Source organism: Scyliorhinus torazame, chromosome 6, assembly GCF_047496885.1.
Source record: "Scyliorhinus torazame isolate Kashiwa2021f chromosome 6, sScyTor2.1, whole genome shotgun sequence".
Taxonomy (NCBI): domain Eukaryota; kingdom Metazoa; phylum Chordata; class Chondrichthyes; order Carcharhiniformes; family Scyliorhinidae; genus Scyliorhinus; species Scyliorhinus torazame.
Genome location: NC_092712.1, coordinates 126,347,188 through 126,368,330, shown reverse-complemented (window position 1 = coordinate 126,368,330; position 21,143 = coordinate 126,347,188). Strand labels below are relative to the sequence as shown.

The following is a 21,143-nucleotide window of genomic DNA, read 5'->3' as shown; positions in this document are numbered from 1 at the left end:
ACGAGGCTCCTGAATATTATTATGATGCCCCCGGAAGAGGGGGGGGGAAAACGCAGGAGTGGTGGCTGCAATGGATGCGGAGAAGGCCTTTGACAGGGTGGAGTGGGAGTACCTGTGGGAAGCGTTAAGTAGGTTTGGATTTGGTGAGGGATTCATAGGGTGGGTTAAACCACTGTATCAGCCCCCTGTAGCGAGTGTGTCCACGAACCGGCTACGGTCGGAGTATTTCAGGCTGCACCGGGGGACGAGGCAGTGGTGTCCCCTGTCCCCGTTGCTGTTTGCCCTGGCAATTGAGCCGTTGGCCATAACGCCTGGGACTTCAAGGGACTGGTTCGCAGTGGGGGGGGGGGGGGGGGGGGGGGGGAGGGGAGGAACACCGGGTTTCCCTCTACGCGGATGACCTGTTGTTGTATATTTCGGACCCGCTAGAGGGGCTGGGGGAGGTCATGCAGACCTAAGGGACTTTGGGAGCTTTTCACTGTACAAGTTGAATGTGCGGAAGAGTGAGCTGTTCGTGGTCCACGCTAAGGGCCAGGAGGAGAGACTGGGGGAGCTCCCTCTCAAGATAGTGGAGAGGAACTTTTGGTACTTAGGGATACAAGTGGCGAGGGAACTGGGATGCCCTGCACAGGCTCAACTTAACCCCGGCTTGTGGAGCAGATGGAGGGAGATTTTAAAAGGTGGGACATGCTTTCCCTGGCGGGACGAGTGCAGACTGTGAAGATGACGGTTCTCCCCAGATTTCTGTTTGTTTTTCAGTGCCTCCCCATTTTCATCCCCAAGTCCTTTTTTAAGCGGGTGAACAGGATTGTTACGGGATTAGTGTGGGCAAATAAAACCCCCGCGAGTCAAAAGGGCATTCTTGGAGCGTAGTCGGGGAGGGGGAGGACTGGCTCTGATGAACTTCTGCAGCTATTATTGGGGTGGCCAAGATTAGGAAGTGGATGATGGAGGCGTGGGGGCAGCGTCATGCAGAGGCACCAGCCTAGGGGCACTAGTTACGGCGACACTGCCGTTCTCGCCGGCACGATCCACCACAATTCCGGTGATGACGGCGGCACAGAGGATTTGGGGGCAGTGGAGGAGGCACAGGCAGGCGGAGGAGGCCTCAGTTTTGACCCCTATACGGAATAACCACAGATTTTCTCCGGGTAGGATAGGGGGGGGGGGTATAGGGCAGGCATTAGGAGAATGAGGGACCTGTTTATAGACGGGACTTTCCCCAGCGTGCAGGCGCTGGAGAAGTTTGGCCTGCCCCCGGGGAATGCGTTAAGGTACCTCCAGGTTAGAGACTTTCTTAAAAAGCAGGTGGGGACATTTCTGCTGCTGCCCCCGCGTAGGATACAGGACAAGGTTGTATCTGGCATCTGGGTAGGGGAGGGGTAGGTGTCGGACATATATCAGGAGTTGCAGGAGGCGGAGGAAGCCTCAGTGGAGGAGTTGAAGGGCAAGTGGGGAGGAGGAGCTGGGCGGGGAGCCGGATGAGGGCCTGTGGGCTGATGCCCTGGGCAGGGTAAATTCCTCCTCATGTGTCAGGCTCAGCTTAATTCAGTTTCAGGTGGTGCATCAGGCTCACATGACGACGGCGAAGATGAGTAAGTTCTTTGTGGTGGAGGACAGGTGCGCGAGATGTGCAGGAAGTCCGGCGAACCATGCCCATATGTTTTGGGCATGCCTGGCGCTTAAAGAATTCTGGCAGGGCTTTGCAACGGCGATGTCTAGGATTTTGGTACTCGGGTGAAGGAGAGTCCAACAATAGCGATATTTGGGGTGTCAGAGGATCCGGGAGTGCAGGACGCGAAAGAGGCCAAGGTTTTGGTCTTTGCCTCCCTGGAAGCCCGGAGACAGATCTTGTTAATGTGGAGGGATTCGAAACCCCCGGGTTTGGAGACCTGGGTTAGCGATATTGTGGGATTCCAATAAAGTTCGCCTTGAGAGGGTCCTTGATGGGGTTCTCCCAGCGGTGGCAACCTTTCCTTGACTTTCTAGGGGAGCAGTAAGTGTCAGCAGCAGCAGCATCCCGGGGGGAGGGGACTCAGGTGGGGGGGAATTGTTGATATATGTATTTTTGTTTTGTATAAAGACAACACCCACCTTGTTTTGTTTAATAATTTTCATTTATTTTTGTTATGTAAAAACGTTGGTTGGAAAAAGCTTTAATAAAAACACCTTAAAAAAAGGATTCTGATATATTACCCATGGTGCCGGATTAAGAAATTAGGTAAACAAACTTTTTTTTTCAATATAAATATTTTTATTCTCCTTTTTCACATTTATATCATATTTACAACGACAAATAATTAACAACAAATACACTGGCAATCCCCTAGCCAACAATCCCCTCATCCCACCCACTCTCAAACAGCTCCCAACATTTTGAATACAAAACACCAATGAATAGGAATCATCATTAATTTAGACATTCCAAACCCACCCCCTAATATTCGATGTCATCCAATTCGTGAAAATGCATGATGAACAAGGCCTACGAGTTGTCGAACCCTTCAATCCTCCCCCTCAACTCTAACTTTACTTTCTCAAATGTTAAGAACTCCAGCAGGTCCCCCCACCACACCAAGGCACAGGGCGGAGAAGCCGAGCTCCACCCCAACAGATTCCGCCTTCGGGCAATCAGCGAGGCGAAGGCTAAGACACCTGCCTCCGCATCCGCTTCCAACCCCGGCCGATCTGACACCCCGAATATGGCTTGTAGCGGATATGCGTCTCACATGCACCACCCTTGAAATGACCCAAAAGACCTCCTCCAGTTTTGGACAGGACCAAAACATAAGGCCACCCAACCCCTCCACCCGCCCCCCGCTCTCCCCCCCCCTCTCCTCTTCCCCCCCGCCCCCCGCCACCCACCCTTCAGCGTTCACAAATATCCTCCACCTTTGAAAAAGTCTGCTCATCCTCACCCTCGTGAGGTGCGCCCTATACACCACCTTTAACTGCATCAGCCCCAACCTCGCGCACAAAGTTGATGCATTCCCCCTCCGAACCACCCACCACAACTCCTCCTTCATGCCCTCCCCAACTCCTCTTCCTCCCACTTTGCCTTAATCCCATTCTCAGCATTCGCCGCCCAGTAATAATACAGTAAATTCAGGATACCCAACCCCCCCCGACTGCTGTCCTCTCTGCAACAGCATCTTCCTAATCCTGGCCACCCCCCCCCCCCCCCACCCCCCACCCCCCACCCCCCCCCCCCCCCCCCCCCCCCACTCCCAAATAAACAAGGTAATCATCTTTTCTACTTCCTTAAAAAAGGCCTTTAATAAAAAGATTGGCAGGCACTGTAAAATGAACAAAAGCCACCGCAATGCATTCATCTTAACTGCCTACATCCGACCTGCCAGTGATAGAGGAAGACAATCCCATCTTGCCAAATCTGCTTTCACACTCCCCACCAAGCTAATGATGTTATATCTATGGAGTTCCCCCAATTCCATGCCACCTGCACCCTCAGGTATCTAAAGTGGGTTAATGCCTTACGGAATGGAAACCCCCTCCCTCCAGCCCCGCTCCCACCTCCGACTGGGACACCTCAAAATATATGCTTTTGTCCAAATTTATTTTATACCCCGAGAAAGACCCAAACACTCGAAGCAGCTTCAATATTTCACCCATCGACGCACTCGATTCCGACACATACAATAGCGAGTCGTCGGCGTACAAAGATATCCTGTGCTCCACCCCTATCCCCAGCACTATACCCCCTCCACCCCCCCAAACTTGTCAAACGATGGCCAAAGGCTCGATCACAAATGCAAACAACAGGGGGGGACACAGGACATCCCTGGTCCCTCGATGTGGAGCAAAATACTCAGAATTCATCTTATTCATGCAGACACTCGCCCTCAGCTCCCTGTAAAGTAATTTTACCCAATCCACAAATCGCCGCCCAACCCCAAACCGCCATCAAATATCTCCACTCTGTCTGGTCAAACGCCTTCTCGCCATCCAGCGCCACTTGCCGGTGCCATAACTACATTCAGAACCCTCCTAATGTTTTAAAAAAGCTGCCTCCCTCTTACAAACCTCGTCTGCTCTTCCCCTATCACCTTCAGGAGGCACTCATCCAGCCTACCCGCTAACACCTTCGGAACTACATTCAAGAGTGATATGGGCCTATAAGACCCACTCTTGTCGATTCCTTTTCCTTATTGAGCAAGAAGGAGATTGATGCCTGCCTCAAAGTTTGTGGCAACGCCCCCTTCCCTATCGCCTCCTCAAACATCCCCACAATCAGCGACGCCAGCTTATTCCTAAATTTTTTATAGTACTCCACCGGAAACCCATCCAACCCTGCTACCTTCCCGACTGTATTCTCCCAATCACATCCTTTATACAAACATATTATTTAGACATAGCTGGGTCAGTCAGGGGCAAATTATGAGAAGTTAAGAATATTTTTTTCTTAAGGTGGGGAGATCCATTAGAAATGGCCATTTAATAACCTTAAAAACTTAAATTAATTGATTATAGAAATGGTTTCCCCTTTTATTAAGAAAGTCTGGTAGCGGGGACTAGGCTGAAAGACATAGGACACCTTAGGCACTTTAAATCTGCCAAGGACATGTCTCTAGCACAGGCACTGAAACAAGACATTCCTAAAGACTGTTACGGTGGGATAGCATGATCCATAAGTTAACCAACAATCTGAGCAAGGATTAAACAGAATGATTCAACAAGCAATAAGACACAAGATGACTTCTTGGCCTTTGGATGAAAATAGGAAGTATTGTCTTGAATATGTTCCTTGCTGATGGATAATTGAAAAAGTGCTCGACACACAACAACCAACAAACCCCCAAGCTCCGAGGAATAAAGTATATTAACAGGATCTTGAGAGAACACGCACTTTCAACAGAAAAGAGCCTGACAAAAAGGGACCATACATGTTAAAGCTTAACACCTCAGTTAGTTCAAGAATACTTAAAGGAAAAAAGAGCATTTCAAAGTGATTCCATGCTGGCTTCAGCCAAGCACTTTGGTAAACTCAAGAAGTCAGAGAGCAGAAAGCCTGTCACCACTAGCTACAAAAATCAGCTTTCTCCATCCGTTTGTCTAAGCTGGGACGTGAAGAGGCTGCAACCACCAACTACAGAGATCAGCATCCCTCCATCTCATCTGTTCCTCCGAACTGGGAGCAATAAACCATTCTCACCCATTACCGGTCATATCAAAATTGTTTCTTCTCAATAAACTGCTTTAAAATTACCTGTGGCTTTGACCTGCTGTTTGTGACTTTCAGGTGATTTTATTAAAAGATTATAGGGAATGGTGGAAGAATCGAAACTGGGTGAGGTGCTTGCAAGAGGAAGTGTGCGGGGGAATTCTGGGGGGGGGGGGGGTGCTATGGTAGCAGAAAGATAGGGTGGATCCAGCCGGATTTTGGGGGGGTGGGGGAAAGAGTGCCTGGGGTATTGGTGAGGCGGGCAGGATAGGCGAGGGGTGAGACACCCCCGGTCCGAATAGTGACATGGAACGCGAGGGGGTTAGAGGGACCAGTGAAGAGAACGGGAGTTTTCGCACACTTGAAGAGCCTGATGTGGTGATGCTGCAAGAGACCCATCGGAGGGTGAAAGACCAGATGAGGCTTAGGAAGGGTTGGGTGAGCCAGGTGTTTCATTCAGGGTTTGATAGTAGGACTCGGTAGGTGGCATTTTGGTGGGCAAGCGAGCGACGTTCCAGTTGGAGACGGTGGTAGCGGATCAGGAGGCAGGTACGTGATCATAACAGGTGCCCTGGAGGGGAAGTTGGAGGTGTTGGTAAGTGTATATGCCCCCAATTGGGATGACGCAGGGTTTGTGAAGAGAGCATTGGCTGCCATTCCGAATCTGGATACCCATGAATTGATGACAGTGTTGGAGAAATTTGGGATTGGGCCGAAGTTTGCGGCATGAGTGCAGCTGCTCTATAAGGAGCCAATGGCGAGTGTGCGCACGAATGATATGAATTCAGGGTATTTTGCAATGCATCAGGGAACCAGGCAGTGGCGTCTAATCCACTTCTGTTTGCATTGGCTGTAGAGCCCTTGGCCATTGCGCTGAAGAGTTTGGGGTTGTTGAAGGGGATAGTGAGGGGTTGGGGTGGGGAGTATAGGGTGCCCTTGTATGCGGGTGACTTGTTATATATTTCAGAGCCGGACTCTTCAGTGGGGGAAATATTGGACTTGCTTCAAAGATTTGGGACGTTCTCTGGGTGCAGGCTCAATTTGGGGAAAAGTGAGTGGCCTGGGATTGGGCAGGTTTTCACAAGTTCAATTTTACTAGTTTGGTGAGGAGGGTGAAGGTGGATTTGTTGAGGTGGGCTAATCTTCCTCTGTCATTGGCGGTCCAGGTAATGAAGACATTTTTGTTTCATGCCATCTGGTCATTTTGCCCAAGGTGTTTTTCATGGGGTGGAGAGGCTGATTTCTTTCTTCGTTCTGGTGGGGAAGGTGGCCAGGACAAGGAAGGTGATACCACAGAGGGGATGGCAATCGGAGTGGTTAGGTCTCCCGAATTTGATGTATTATTACTAGGCGGCGGATGTAGAGAAAGTTCAGGGATGGAATTGGGGGGGGGGGGGGGAGAGATTTTGGAAGAGGGCAAAGTGTCTATGGCGGGGGTTAAGTGCAAGTGGGGGAACAGCTGGGGGCAACGCTGGAGAGGGACTGTGGTGTGTGGTGCTGCAGAGGGAGAATGCCTCAACTTCATGTACATGATTGGGGCTGGTACAGCTGAAGGTAATGGACAGGGCAGACTTGATAAAGTCAAGGATGAGCCAGCTGTTTGAGGGGGTGGAGGATATCTGCGAGCAATGTGGGAGGGGCCCTGCAAATCATGTACATATGTTTTGATCTTGCTGCAAGTTGGAAAGGTTTTAGAGGCTGGTTTTCAGCACCCTTTCGGGGGTTCGGTTTGTCAATGTGGAGCCCGGTGCCCTGGAAGCCATATTTGGAGTGTCGGACCGGCCGGACAGACATTTTAGCTATGGCCTCGCTGATTGCTCGCAAGCAGGTCTTATTGGGGTGGAGGCCAGCTTCTCCACCCTGTGCCCAGGCATGGTGGCCCGCTGGAGAAGGTGAAATTTGCTCCAAGGGGAGCGAGTGATGGGTTCTATAATAGTTGGGGTTTGTTTTTAAGCATTTGGAGGGTTGGTTGCCGTTGACTGCTTTGGGAGGGTGGGGGATTTAATGTGTTGGGTGGGTTTTGTTACTGCTGTAAATTGTAAAACTATTGAAAATTAGGAAAATACTTTAAAAAATTTAAAGATTTTAGGGGGGAATCTGTCTTTAGATCTTTGCTGAGATTATGGCATACGTCAAAGAAAAATATTGATGAATAGTCATAAAATAGTGAGGAGGAAAGCCTTAGATTACACTATGATACAAGCAGGTTGGTTAGATCGGCAGAACAGTAGCAAATGACATTTATTCTTGAAAAGCAAGACCCTAGTTATTAGAGGATCAGAGGGACACTGGGGTGCATGTCCATAGATCCCTGAAGACAGCAGGACAAGTAGATATGGTAGTTAAGAAGGCATTTGGGATACTTGCCTTTATTAACCGAGGCACAGAACATGAGAGCAGGAAGGTTATGACGGAGCTGTATAAAACGCTGGTTAGGACACAGGTGGAGTACCTTGTGCAGCTCTGGTCACCACACTATAGGAGGGAAGGGATTACACTGAGAGGGTGCAGAGGAGATTGACCAGGATGTTGCCTGGGCTGGGGTGATCCAGCTATCAAGAGACTGGCTAGGCTAGGGTTGTTTTCCTTGGTGCAGTGAAGACTGAGGAGAGACCTGTTTGAGGTGTATTAAATATTATGAGGGGCGTAGATAGGGTGGAAGGAAGAAACGTTTCCCCTTACCGGAGGGGTCAATAACCAGGGGGCGATTATGCAAGAAGCAGGAGGTTTAGCTGAGATGTGAGGAAAACCATCTTCACCCAGGTGTTTGTAATCAGGATCTCACTGTCTGGAAGGGTGGTAGAGGCGGGATCCCTCACAACATGTAAAAAGTATTTAGATGACCAATTAAAATGCCATAGCATACAAGGCTCACCGGCGTGGACAAGCTCTTTACATGCTATAAAAACACTAGAAACTCGAAGGTGCGAGTTCTTCCAGTGTCCTGCCCAATGTTCATCACTCATCCAGCATTACAAAAACATGGTTTTTCCATGATTTGTAAAACCTCACTATATGCAAACAGGTTGCCGCATTTCCCATATTACAACAGTAACTACACTTCAGAAGTACTTAACAGGCAGTGAAGTGCTTTGGAACATCCCGAAGGTGTGAAAGTACAAAGTAAATGCAAATTCTATCTTTCAAGATGGACCTAAAAGAAATTGGAAATGAGAATAGTGCAAGTGTGCTGTGATTGGGTCTATTTAAGAAAGGAGGAAGAGGGATAATGGAGAATGAAACTTGTTAATCTGACGTCAGTAATAGGGAAAATGTTAGACTCTATTATATCATTTAGAAAACAAATGTAAAATTGGGCACAGTATACATGGATTTATGAAAGGGAAAAACTCGGGAGCTTTTTTTTTGAGGATGTTATTTGTAGCATGGATGAAGGGAACCAGTGGATGTGATGTATTTGGATTTTTAAAGTTTCTGATTACCTCCCACACAGGTTAGTAAATAAAATTAGAGTGCATGGGATTGGGGAAATATACTCGTATGAATTAAGAATTGGTTAAACGCGGAGTAGGAATTAATGGATCATTTTCAGGTTGTAATTAGTGGGGTGCCGCAACTATCAGTGCTAAATCCACAGTGTTCACAATCTAAAATAATTTGAATGTGGGGACCAACTGTAATATTTCCAAATTTGCTGATGGCGCCAAACTGGATGCAGAAAAGTGGCACTGATGTAGATAATCAGCCACAATCAAATTGAGTAGTGGAGCAGGTTCGACAAGTTGAATGGCCTATTCCTGTTCTTATGTTCCTGTTATCATCATAGTTGACAATCTTTAAGATTGAGAAGTCTTGCTACTGCAAAAGAATATTCTAAAACAGGACGGTCGCATCTCCTGGAATCTATTTGTATTCTCTCCCAATGCAAAAGTAGAAGTACTTAAAGAGCTGAATGCAAATCTTTAAATTACTTAATAATCTAACCATTTACAATTTTTCAACAATCATTTTCTTTTATAAATTTACAGTACCCAATTATTTTTTTCCAATTAAGGGGCAATTTAGTGTGGCCAATCCACCTAACCTGCACATCTTTGGGCTGTGGGGATGAAACCTACGCAGACACTGGGAGAATGTGCAAACTCCACACGGACAGTGACCAATGTCCGGGATCAAACCTGGGTCTTGGTGCGTAGGCAGCAGTGCTAACCACTGCATCACCCTGCCACCCAACAATGTTTTAACAATCTTAAAGTTAATCTTAATAATCCATAATTATGTCAGGAGTTGACCCCTTATTTTATAGAAAGTTTTTTTAAAATAAATAATTCTGGGGATGCGGATACCATTGACAAGGTACGAATCCCTGAGGTGATAATGGGCTACTTCTTGAACCACTGCAGCCCATTAGAGATCCAGTTTGACCATCAACCAAAAGGAACAACAATATATGTTTCAAGTCAGACTGGTAAGCATCTTTGAAGAAACACCACCACCTCCATTTTCTCCAAGAAGCAAGTGTTCACTTGGCCATTTCAACAAGCAGTGAAGAGTAAAATAAATTGGTGTGTGACAGGAGTCACATATAGGCCAAAACATTGTATGAAAGTTGCTGTATTTATATGCAGGTTTCTTAAGGGTCTGAGCAAGAAACCTAGTTACCAAAAGCCTCAATGGTATCTAACACAAAATGTTTAACCAGTACAACTAGCAATTGATCAGTGAATGTGAGGATTGTAAACTAGAGTTACCCAATTAGCAATAGTAATAGGTTTATAATAGCTGCTGGAGAAAGACATTTTTTACACTCAACATACCCTAAATACTTCTTAGTTAAAAATATTGGGTACAACAAAGAAGCATGTTCAGCTAACAACCCAGCAGAGTCATTGACTAATTTTACATATCACTGATCTAAAATTTAAGCCTTAACAGCAGTCAGCATTACATTATGTGCAGTGAACTGGATATTTCATGACGTGTGGCAGACAAAGGTCAATTTGGGAAAGCAATGTAATCCTAAACCATAGTGCGTTATTGCCCAGAGCAGTATGAGGGGTGAAAAATAGTCAATCTGAGCATACTCTTAGCACTGTGTGAGGTAAAATACTTTGATGTACATCATAAACAGAAGCTTTATGTTGAATAGTAATATTTCAACAATACTCAATGACAACAGTTAACAAAGTATCAAAGTCAAGAAAATGTGAAGCTTTTAAAACTCAAAACGTTGAAAAGGATCTTTTTTAAAAATCTGAACCAACTTGCAATCACTTTTGAAACACTTGGGCATCCATCTGTACTTGAAATCAGGACACACACATCATCGCTCTTCTTAAAACATCTCTGTTCCCAATTTATTTTCTTCTCATTGTCTATCCTTTCCTCTCATGCAGTTACCACATGCACTGTCTCAAAAGCAGGCATCAGTTCTACTCCAAGTAAATCTGTTGGTCTTATTTTTAGTTTCAGAGATAAGCAGCACTGAAGGTGTAGGAATACTTCCAATTTGCTTCTTTGCCAATTACTTAATTACTTAAGAAGTCTTACAACACTAGGTTAAAGTCCAACAGGTTTGTTTCAAGTCAGCTTTCGGAGCGCAGCTCCTTCCTCAGGTGAATAAAGAGGTGTTTCTGGAACCCACCTCTTCATTCACCTGAGCATTCACCCGAGGAAGGAGCTGCGCTCCGAAAGCTAGTGATTTCAAACAAACCAGTAAGACTTCTTGCTGTGCCCACCCCAGACCAACGCCGACATCTCCACATCTTAATTACTTAAGAGCAAATTGTGCTTGCTTATGGTTAAATTAACTTGGCTTATTACTGCTCAGGCATTTGGAGCTTTACTTCTAAGTGTGGGGGAAAATAAATTTAGCATCAGTTGTTATGAACAATTAAAGAATCCATGGCACTATTTCAAAAAGGAGGGGAGCTATCCTGCTGTCTGGTCAATATGCATCCCTCAACCATTACCATGAAGTCAGATTATCTGGTCACTATCACATTGATGTTTGTGACAGCTCGGATGTGCACAAAATGGCTGCTGCATTTCCCACATTACAACAGTGACGACATTTCAAAATTGTACTTAACTGGCCATAAAGTGCTTTGGAACATCCTGAGATCATGAAAGCAGTCATATAAATTGAAGTCTTCCTTTTTACTCCTCTTAAGATTGGCCTAAAATATCATCTTTAAAGCCTGCTCTATTCCAGCAAGCAGGACCTTGACCTTCTACATTATAAGTAAGCTAATATTTCTGGGTCTTCTAATCCAAGCAGTATGTAAACCATTTATATTAAAATAGCTTCCATGCTGTGCACAAACACACACACACTTCACTAAGTTATCAAGTGGGTGAAATCTGATGCCATCTGCCATTGCATTTGCTATATATCAGAAGTGAGATCCCCCTTACCCTTTACCACATAAGCAATTAAGACCATAATACCTAGGAGCGGAAGCAAGGCCATTCGGCCCATCGAGTCCACTCCACCATTCAATCATGGCTGATTTCAACTCCATTTATCCGCTCTCTCTCCATAGCCCTTAATTCCTCGAGAAATCAAGAATTTATCAACTTCTGTCTTAAAGACACTCAACGTCCCGGCCTCCACCACCCTTTGTGGCAATGAATTCCACAGACCCACCACTCTCTGACTGAAGAAATTTCTCCTCATCTCTGTTCTAAAGTGACTCCCTTTTATTCCAAGGCTGTGCCCCCGGGTCCTCGTCTCCCCTGCTAATGGAAACAACTTCCCTACATCCATCTTGTAAGTTTCTATTAGATCTCCCCTCAACCTCCTAAACTCCAATGAATATAATCCCAGGATCCAATTGACTATAGTGTAGAATAGACCAGGGAAAGAAAACATCCTAATCTCAAGAAACTCTAAATTCTTCCATCCATTATGTAACTCGCAGTACTCTCATAGCAAGTTACAATGGCATGCTTAGGAATTGCTTCATATCAGCCTAAAATAAATCAGAATCTTTCACCGTAAAATGAATACTGGATAAGATACTGGAGTTAAAAGACTAACACAAGACTCAAATACAGCTTATCATCTGCACTTGAATTTTGAAGTACATTTTTTATTATATCTAACATTCAAGTCAAAGAAATACTAGCACTTTGCTTAGATTACTGCATATGACATTTACAGTATAATTTAACACCAATGTGGGCAGCACGGGTGGTATCACCAATGATGCCCTATTTGAAATTATTGATTACATGATTGATGAAAGATGCATTTTGTTTTGGGGATTATTTCGTAATTCTGTGCAGGTAAAGAAAGCTGTGTGGAAATGAAAATAGTTTATTGTCACAAGTAGGCTTCAAATGAAGTTACTGTGAAAAGCTCATTCCAGCACCTGTTCGGGGAGGCTGGTACGGGAATTGAACCGTGCTGCTGGCCTGCCTTGGTCTGCTTTCAACGCCAGCGATTCAGCCCTGTGCTAAACCAGCCCCATGTAGGCATGTGTGTGTATTCAGGGTTAATTAAACAGGGGGAAGTTACTATAGATAGGTTGTCTGTGAGGTCTAAGAGATGAAAGGTTAAAGGTGTTGGGTTAAAAGGTGTTAGGTTGATTTGTAAACTTGATGTCTGGCCAACATTTGGAGCAGCAATAAGAATTGCATGCTTCTGTCAGCATTTCCAGAGACCATACACACCTTTGGAGAGAGATTAGGGGTCCATCTCCAGCATGATGTCTCAGAAAATTTGTCATGATCCTTGGCCAGACCCCAGGTTGTCGGTAAAACCCGTCTAAGTTTGAGATTAAACACACTTACGAAGTGAATAAAGCCACAAGATTCCACGGGTTTGGAACAAACAAAAACAACTTTCCTACAATCACTATCTTATATTCCAGTGTTTTCCAAACTCCCCCCCCCCCCCCCCCCCCCCCCCCCCCCCCCCCCCCCCCCCCCCCCCCACCCCCCCCCCCCCCCCCCCCCCCCCCCAGGACCCACTTTACCAACCAGCCGACCTTCGCAACCCACGCCAGCCAACCTTCGCGACCCACCACTTTTGCTTACCTTTAATGCGATAGGCGAGTCTGCTTAATCCTCACAATCTCACTCCAATCAGGTTAACAGGGCAGGATAGCAATGCACGTATCAGGTGCAGAGTTCAGCCAGTTCCTTTGTGCTGTGTTCATCTTTGTGAGGATGGAAATTCCAACCTCGCACATGTAGATTGTTGTAGGGCAATAGCAACAAAATTCTTGTTTTACTCAGCACTGGATACTCCTCGGAGACACTACTCCAGAATGCTGACAGCCTCATGGACTTGTGGCCTGTTTCTAATGTGCTGTCACAGAGGAGGCACAGAAGTTCAGTCTCTTAATTTGCAGTCAGCTGCAAGTTAATAATTGACCCTGGAGTATCAAATTAAAAAGGAATTTTCACCCACGTATTCTCTTTCAAAATCTGAAACTTCTCTGGAACCTATCGACAAAAACTGTTGATCAGCGCAGCCAGATGTCACTGAATAATGCTTGCCAATCTATTGACAGTTCCCTTACTTATACTGTTTCCTTCAATGTGTTGTAGCAGTGTGGAAAACATGTAGTAGTTTTGGCTTTGTACTCACACTTGCCAAATTTTCAATGACTTTTGGAAAGCAATCATCACCCTTCCCTTGCAATTTGAGGTTCAGTTCATTTAGAATTGAAAAGATGTCTGCAAGGTAAGACAGTTAGTATCCACATCTCACTTGCCAATACTTCCCTGCATATAACACGCATTTGCTTTGCATCGGCACAATTTTTTTTTGTTTTTAATAAATTTAGGAGTACCCAATTCATTTTTCCAATTAAGGGAAAATTTAGCGTGGCCAATCCACCTACCCTGCACATCTTTGGGTTGTGGGGGGGGAAACCCACGCAAACACGGGGACAATGTGCAAACTCCTCACGGACAGTGATCCAGAGCCGGGATCGAACCTGTAACCTCAGTGCCATGAGACTGCCATGAGACTGCAGTGCTACCCACTGCACCACCGAACTGCCCCTGAATCGGCACAATTAACAAAGCCATACCTTAAGAAACCATCTTTATACAGCTTTGTTCAGATTTCAATTTCTCCTTAATTGGTGCTCACCAGAGGTCCTGGAGTTTTATATACAGTTCAGACCAGCACTACTTTGTCCTGCCATGGACTCAGCACCCGAGCAGATTCACTGAGATTGGGCCTGTTTGTATCTCTGGCCCTCTCTTTCTTATTACAAAGCAATCCATCTTCAGTTCTTCACAGCCGTCTTGCTTGCAACTACAAAATGGAGGAATCTCTCCTCAGTGGTATCATGCCCAAAGCACAGATGTGTCAGGCGTGTGACCGGCAGTTCTCCGAGGTCGGGGCCAGCATTTTCAACTTAAAAGCCAGTCGCGTACATTCAAAGATCCTGCCTCGATATTCTTTCCAAAACTCTTCGACATGGCCCACCTCACAGGGCTTCATTCTTGCCTTCCGAGATGACATTTCCCTGGATTTCCGAATACACTCAAGTATCAACTTATAAACATACTTTCAGATCTTCGGCCATGCCAAGCAGAACACTACTGCTCCAAAATGGGTATTTTTGCCCAGTGGCCTCCAGCACGGAGTCACCAATCTTCCACTGCCTTCACAGGTTTTCAGAGCTTCACTTGAGCCCTCTTCTACTATCAGGGCTTCTCCTGACCCTTCATTCAACGTCTGCTCGATACAGCTATTTCTTTAATTGGAGGCCTTTTCTCCTTTTAAATCAACTGGGGTCCGTTTCTTGTTATTGCCTCTGGAGTGCTTGTTGGGATACCTCTTCCTGTTCTCCTCTCTGGTCCCCCCCTTCTCTGGGACACTTACTTGACTATGGCGCTCCACACCCGGTCATCTTACTTGGGTTTCCATGCTCTTTTGTTAATCAATGCTTAGGTAAGCAAGACCTGTCCTGGGCCTGAAATATCCAAACCGAACCTGTGCAGTCAGCTCCCGGCTGGCGCAAATATGGGTATCATGAGGATCATCGGGAATTGGAGTTCCCAACCTCACAACTAAGTTTGAGTTTCTTTATAATTTGCACTGATCTCCATCTCCCCGGAAGATATGTTAACTGCATGGAGAATCAGATGTAGCAGGCAACTGAGTGTATGCTGTCCCAAACCAAAGGACTGCACACACTTTACATAGAATGAAGGCAAGCCTTGCCTTGGAGACTCATACCTCAATGAAATGTAGCCAAATGCTCTCTCTACTTCTTAGCTAGCAGTGGCCATGAATGGGAAGATGGATAAAGGGTACCTGGAAATGGAGATTCTTAAGACAGTGTCAGTTCTCATTCTTGCCCTCTCCAACGCCTCAAGGCAAGCAACAGCTGCCTCCTGCATGTATGGCAAATGATAAGCTACAGAAACCTTCGCCACAAAGGGCGAAAGAAGTCAATCAGTCTGCATCTCCCTTTTCCTACAGCTCTATGCACGTTCTCTCCGTGGGTTTCCTCCTGGTGCTCCGGTTTCCTCATGTCCCAAAAGACGTGCTGTTAGGTAATTTGGACATTCTGAATTCTCCCTCTGTGTACCCAAACAGGTGCCGGAGTGTGGCGACGAGGGGATTTTCACAGTAACTTCATTGCAGTGTTAATATAAGCCTACTTGTGAGAATAATGAACATTATTGTTGCCGTGCAAACAAGGCATATGTGACATGGATGGTACTTGTGTACAGGATTTCACAATCTGCTTCCCACGTCACCAGCTGGTCCTATTTGAATCTATCACAGCACCTGAATCATAACAATAACCACCTTTGCGATCATATGGCACCTGTCATACCAGTCCTCTGCTACAGTCGCAAGGCATTTTACAGGTACCAGCAGTCAGAAGGCAGAGGGTAACAGTAATCTCCAAGAACCCACCTGCTCAATGATTGAGGTGCAAAAATCTGTGGGAGATGTTGCTGTCAGTCTGAAGGCATGAATGTCAGCTTCAAGGATATTTTGGAACGATATGCATGATAAATTTCCAGTGGTCTGATACATTGAGGGAGTGGAATCCTTTCTATTTGATGGACAATTCAGACTGATCTGAGGGAGTCTTGATCGTCTTTTGATTCATTCATAGATGTGGGCATCGCATGCAAAGCCAATATTTATTGCCCATCCTTAATTGCCCTCGAGACGATGGTGGTGAGCCACATGTGTGCAGTCCATGACATCCTGTAACCGTTGGAATCCACCCAATGCAACAAGTGCTACAGCTTTCTCCCTCTCTGTCGAAGTGGACAGAAGTGGCAGCTTTGATAAATAAAGCATCCGTCACCTGGGAGATACACTTGTGTGCAGCAGATTGTGAAATCCTGCAGGTGTCAACACCAGATCCCTGGGAGGAGCCAGATGAAAATAAATTCAGGCTGTAGTGACCTCCAATGCCCAGTGACAATGGAATAGCACATATTCCATTAGTAGGAAGGGACATAGAATAAACACTGCCGTCAATAAGGCCAAATTTACTGGAAAATTAATACCAATTACTGGGGCTGGAAATGTCACATCTGAAACACCATCATTCAATAAGGGTTGTTTATGAAAAATGAAAGATAAACATTTGGAAAAAGTAAAAACTGAATCAGACTGGGGGCAAATGCATGAATCTCCAAATGTCACATGACCTATCAGTAACTTTTAAAATAAACTGTGTGGATAATCGTGATTGAACTAATCTACTGTCCCCATGTTCCAGAATAAAAAGACCTTTTCATTCTTGCTTGAAGGCACTGATTCATGGTGCCATGGAAATAACTTGGGATATTACAAAAATGGATTCTTCTTCTTTAGACACATTGGCAACAAACGTTATCAGGATATTTTACCATGAAGAGCCTGAGAGGCATGCTTTCTTCTCTCAATGTACATAGCAAGCCACCCAGAACAAATCAGAGTGATGATGAGGAGAGGAAAACCAAGCCAATACTTTTCCTCTCCAGCTCATGCTGCACGTTTGAGCCCAATCTGAACAGTTACGCGGGGAGATGCTGAGCAGGGGTTTGGTATAAAAAGAGATCAAATTAGGAGCGTGAATGACACCACAGAGGATCAGTGACATCTCTTGGCAGCTGACCACAAAATATTACATCTAATCTGCAACCGGGACATTAATCAATCGGCTCAAGTGTGCAGCTGTCTGGTCAACAGGACAAAGAACTGATAAAATTAGCTTGAATTGAAGACAAGGGTTAGTCAATAATCTAAAGATGTTACAATGATCTTTCAGCTTCTCCCATTTTACTTGGGAGTGGTCACAATAACCATCCTTCTCCATCCCCTCCTGTCAGTCCTCCATTCCTTTTCCAATTCCATGTGTCTCTCATTACCACATCTTCCATCTGGTCTTCTGCTTTTCTTTTCTCCCTCGTGGCAGTCTCATCTCGTATCATTTGCTACACCACATTCCCCCTCTCATTCTCCCCATCAGGTGTCCATATCATTTCAAACCCTTCTCATTCAATCTTTTCGATTTTCGCACAATCTTCACTGACCTCTTAACGTATTAGTCCCTGATTTTGTCCTTTCTCTTTACTCTGCAGATCCATCGCAGAATCTGCATCTCATTTGTATCCAGTGGGCAACATCCAGGAGAGGTATAAGTTTCTGCACTATATAACAAGGCCAGTCTCACAATTGCCTTGTAGATTCTTTCAGTTTTGGTGGTAATCCACAAAACACTTCACTGCACTTCTCCCAATCACTCCAGCCAGAGCTAATCCCATCACTTAATTTCCATACTTCCATCTTCAGCCATGTTAATACATACAACATTTCCGATTAGAAAAGTTGATTTTCAGTGCCACCCAAAATAAATTAACCCAAACTGACAAAACACCTCGTTACCACCATCAACGAACTAAACACTGAGTGGCAGTGATAACCTGAGTAGGGTGCAACCTAACCAAGCATCAGATATGGGTGGAAAGAGCTCGTAAACCTCAGAGATTGAAAGGTAAACCTAAAATTCTGGATACACTCAGCACTTCAGGCAGCTTGTGTGGGGAGAGAAATGGAGTTAATGCATCAGGTCAACAAACTGTTGTCAAAAACAGTTTTGAGCATTAACTTTGTGAATGGAGACCACCATTACATCAGGACAGGTTGGATGACATGTCCATTCCACCAAAGGATTTTTAATTGAAGAGGCGAGAGCATGGCTTACAAGTACTCAAGCTGCAGCAATCACAGGAATGGAGAGATATTTTGGAAAGGAAGTGGCATAACACAGATCGCTACCAAGTCCCATATTCGGACTTCACCAACATTCTCCTGCATGGCACTATTCATGACACACAACTTTAAGCTCCACTCATTTCCCTCTCTCTCCAGGCACCTTGCATTTCCATCTGAGCAACCTGCACTAATATTCACCCTCATCCTTCTTGCATGATTGCCTCAGTCACCCTCCACAAATGCTGTCTTTCCCTGCTCTTCATGCACGCCACAGGCAATGCAATCTTCATAGAATCCCTACAGTGCAGAAGGAGGCCATTCGGCCAATCGAGTCTGACTGGCCCTCTGAAAGAGAAACCTACCTAGGCCCAATCTCCTAATCTATCTTCACCTATGGGCAATTTATCATGTCACTCAACCTAACCTGCAAATCTTCGGATTGTGGGAGGAAACCAGAGCACCCGGAGGAAACCCACACAGACAGGGGAAGAACTTTACACAGTCACCCAAGGTCGGAATCGAACCCAGGTCCGTGGCGATATGAGGCAGCAGTGCTAACCACTGTGCCACCGTGCAATCTCATCTCCTCCACCGGGAAGGTGGTATTGTAACAGAGGGCTGGCAATATCAGCAGCAACCTTCCATAGGTCTGTGCTTCCTGAGGCATTGGTTCGCAATCATGCGAAATGAACTCAGTGATCCTCAGTCTGTTGACCATGTGATGGGGATCTTTGGTCCATCCCTCTGTCTTTTGGAGGAGTACATGGATGTGGAGTAGGCAGCTGATGCTGCTGTTGCTTCTGCCCTCAGAGTTACAAGGCAGAGCTGCATAAGCTGCTCCCATGGCATGGTGAAAGCTGGCAGCAGGGAGGTGCAGCTGCTAGGCAAGTGAATTACCCTCCAAGAAGTTGGTAAACACCTGTCAAACACACTCGCTCTCAGAGAAGTACTTTGAACAGCAGACTCTCACCTGGCCAGGCAGCTCTTCAGGTTCATGAATCAAAGCCTGCCCAGCTTGTCAGTTTCACAAGTGACCCAAGCAAACTGCCAACAGGTCAGGAGTCTGACGCCTGAAGTCCAGAATTGAGGATTAAAACAGTTCTCTTAATTAACTTAATTACCTTAGTAAATTGAGAAAGTTCACCAATCAACTTCAATCCACCATGTAGAAACCCAAAAAGATGATGAGATCCTCACCAGACCTCACTTTCAGGGGATTTAAAGTCCCCTGACACACAGAAACCGATTTTCCCGTGCCTGGGAAACTTTCCCCATTATGTTCAATTTGCCAATATAATTTTCTCCTCATGTAGAATCAAACTTATCGAAAATTGCATCGGGTGTCATTTGTAATTTTCAAGTAAGTAGCTTAATCATTGTTACTGGAAACAATGATGGACAAGAATGTGATTTAGATGGAGACCAAAAACAATTAAGACAGGCTCCTGCACTATCCAGCTTTGTCTACAGAAAGTGCATAAAGTCTAGAATTGAGGGCTGGACCGTATTCAGCTTCGATTTCATCCAGTGCTAAACTGTCTCCAACATCCAGTTTCAGTTGATGCAAAAAAGCAACTTGGGCAAAACAAAGGGCTTTCAGTACCCACATCAAACTGGCACACTACCTTCATTAGAGTCATGAACATGTGGGGAAAAGCTACAAGTTTGAGCAGCAAGGCAAAGTAATGTAGCTGAGGGAAGAACATGGGTTCGTTTCTGTGATTAACTAATATGTAAAAGAATTTCACAGAGGGAAAAGAAACACTTTGGGGCCTTCGTGCATGTCTGGGTTAGATATCAACCGTGTGCACTGTGCAGGCTATATCCTTGAATTACATTCCCTCACTGATCAATCAAAAAACAGAAAAGGGAAAAAAGCTATTTTAAAACGGTGTTGACAGACATTATGATGAACGGCCAAGTTGCAGTAATAGGCCATTAAACGTGCATATGGATCTGAGCGTTATAAAAGTGGGATTGAGTACAAGGAAGTTATACTGAATCTTTATAAATCACCGATTAGGCCTGCTGGAGTAATCCCCAATTCAGAACAACGCACTGTAGAAAGGATGGAAAGACCGTGGGAGAGGTTGCAGAGATTTGGCAGAACGGTACCCAAGTGAGAGGAATTCAGAAATGTGGAGAGAGCGGAGTAACTGGGATTCTTCTGATAACCGGGAAAGATGGATAAAGAGAGATTAGTTATTAGCTCCTTCAAAAAGAGCAGACACAGCCACTAGTCGGAATGTGATCCGATGAGGGTTGAAACTCCAGAGGAACAGTTTCAGGAACCAGGATGACTTTGTTACCATCAACACGTTGGAGAAATCAGGAAGATTGGTGTCAAAGGTTGAGGGTTTCTCCCGGCAGGGAGGGCGACCCGTTCCCAACCCTCAGCGCCCGGAGCCGGGCAGGGGGTGCAGAGTGAGGCGGAGCTGCTGAATCCACCAGCAGCCCGAAAGGAGCCCCCTCAGCACGTGTGCCGAGCCCGGCGGCTGTGCCGGAGCGGGAGGGGCGGCTACCCGAGCAGCGGCCCGGCTCTGCCCCCGGGCCATTCACTGACTGACCCCCCGGCTCCGCTCCCTCCCTCCTCGCTGTGTTTTTCCGGTGGCACTGACCTGGTCCCGGAGCTTGAGGAACACCATGGCCCCCGGCGGCTTGGCTGGGCAGCGGACGGGCCCCGAGGCCGCTCCGGATTTACCGCAAATCCCGAAAATGCACCGTCCAGAAAATCCCAAACTCACATTACCGCCACCCCGCACCCCGCACCAACCCCGCGCACATTGGCCCCGGCCGCACAGCCTC

The 21,143-nt window shown here is 46.0% G+C and overlaps 1 protein-coding gene across 1 annotated transcript in view; it reads right to left on the bottom strand.

Moving 5' to 3' along the window:
• ankrd28b (ankyrin repeat domain 28b) overlaps positions 1–21,102 on the bottom strand; it is a 291,957-nt gene extending 270,855 nt beyond the window's left edge. The window contains exon 1 of the mRNA XM_072508769.1: positions 20,957–21,102. Within this exon, the coding sequence (XP_072364870.1) occupies positions 20,957–20,983 (27 nt within the window). The 5' untranslated portion in view covers positions 20,984–21,102. The remainder of the gene's footprint in view (positions 1–20,956) is intronic.
• Positions 21,103–21,143: the final 41 nt, after the last annotated feature.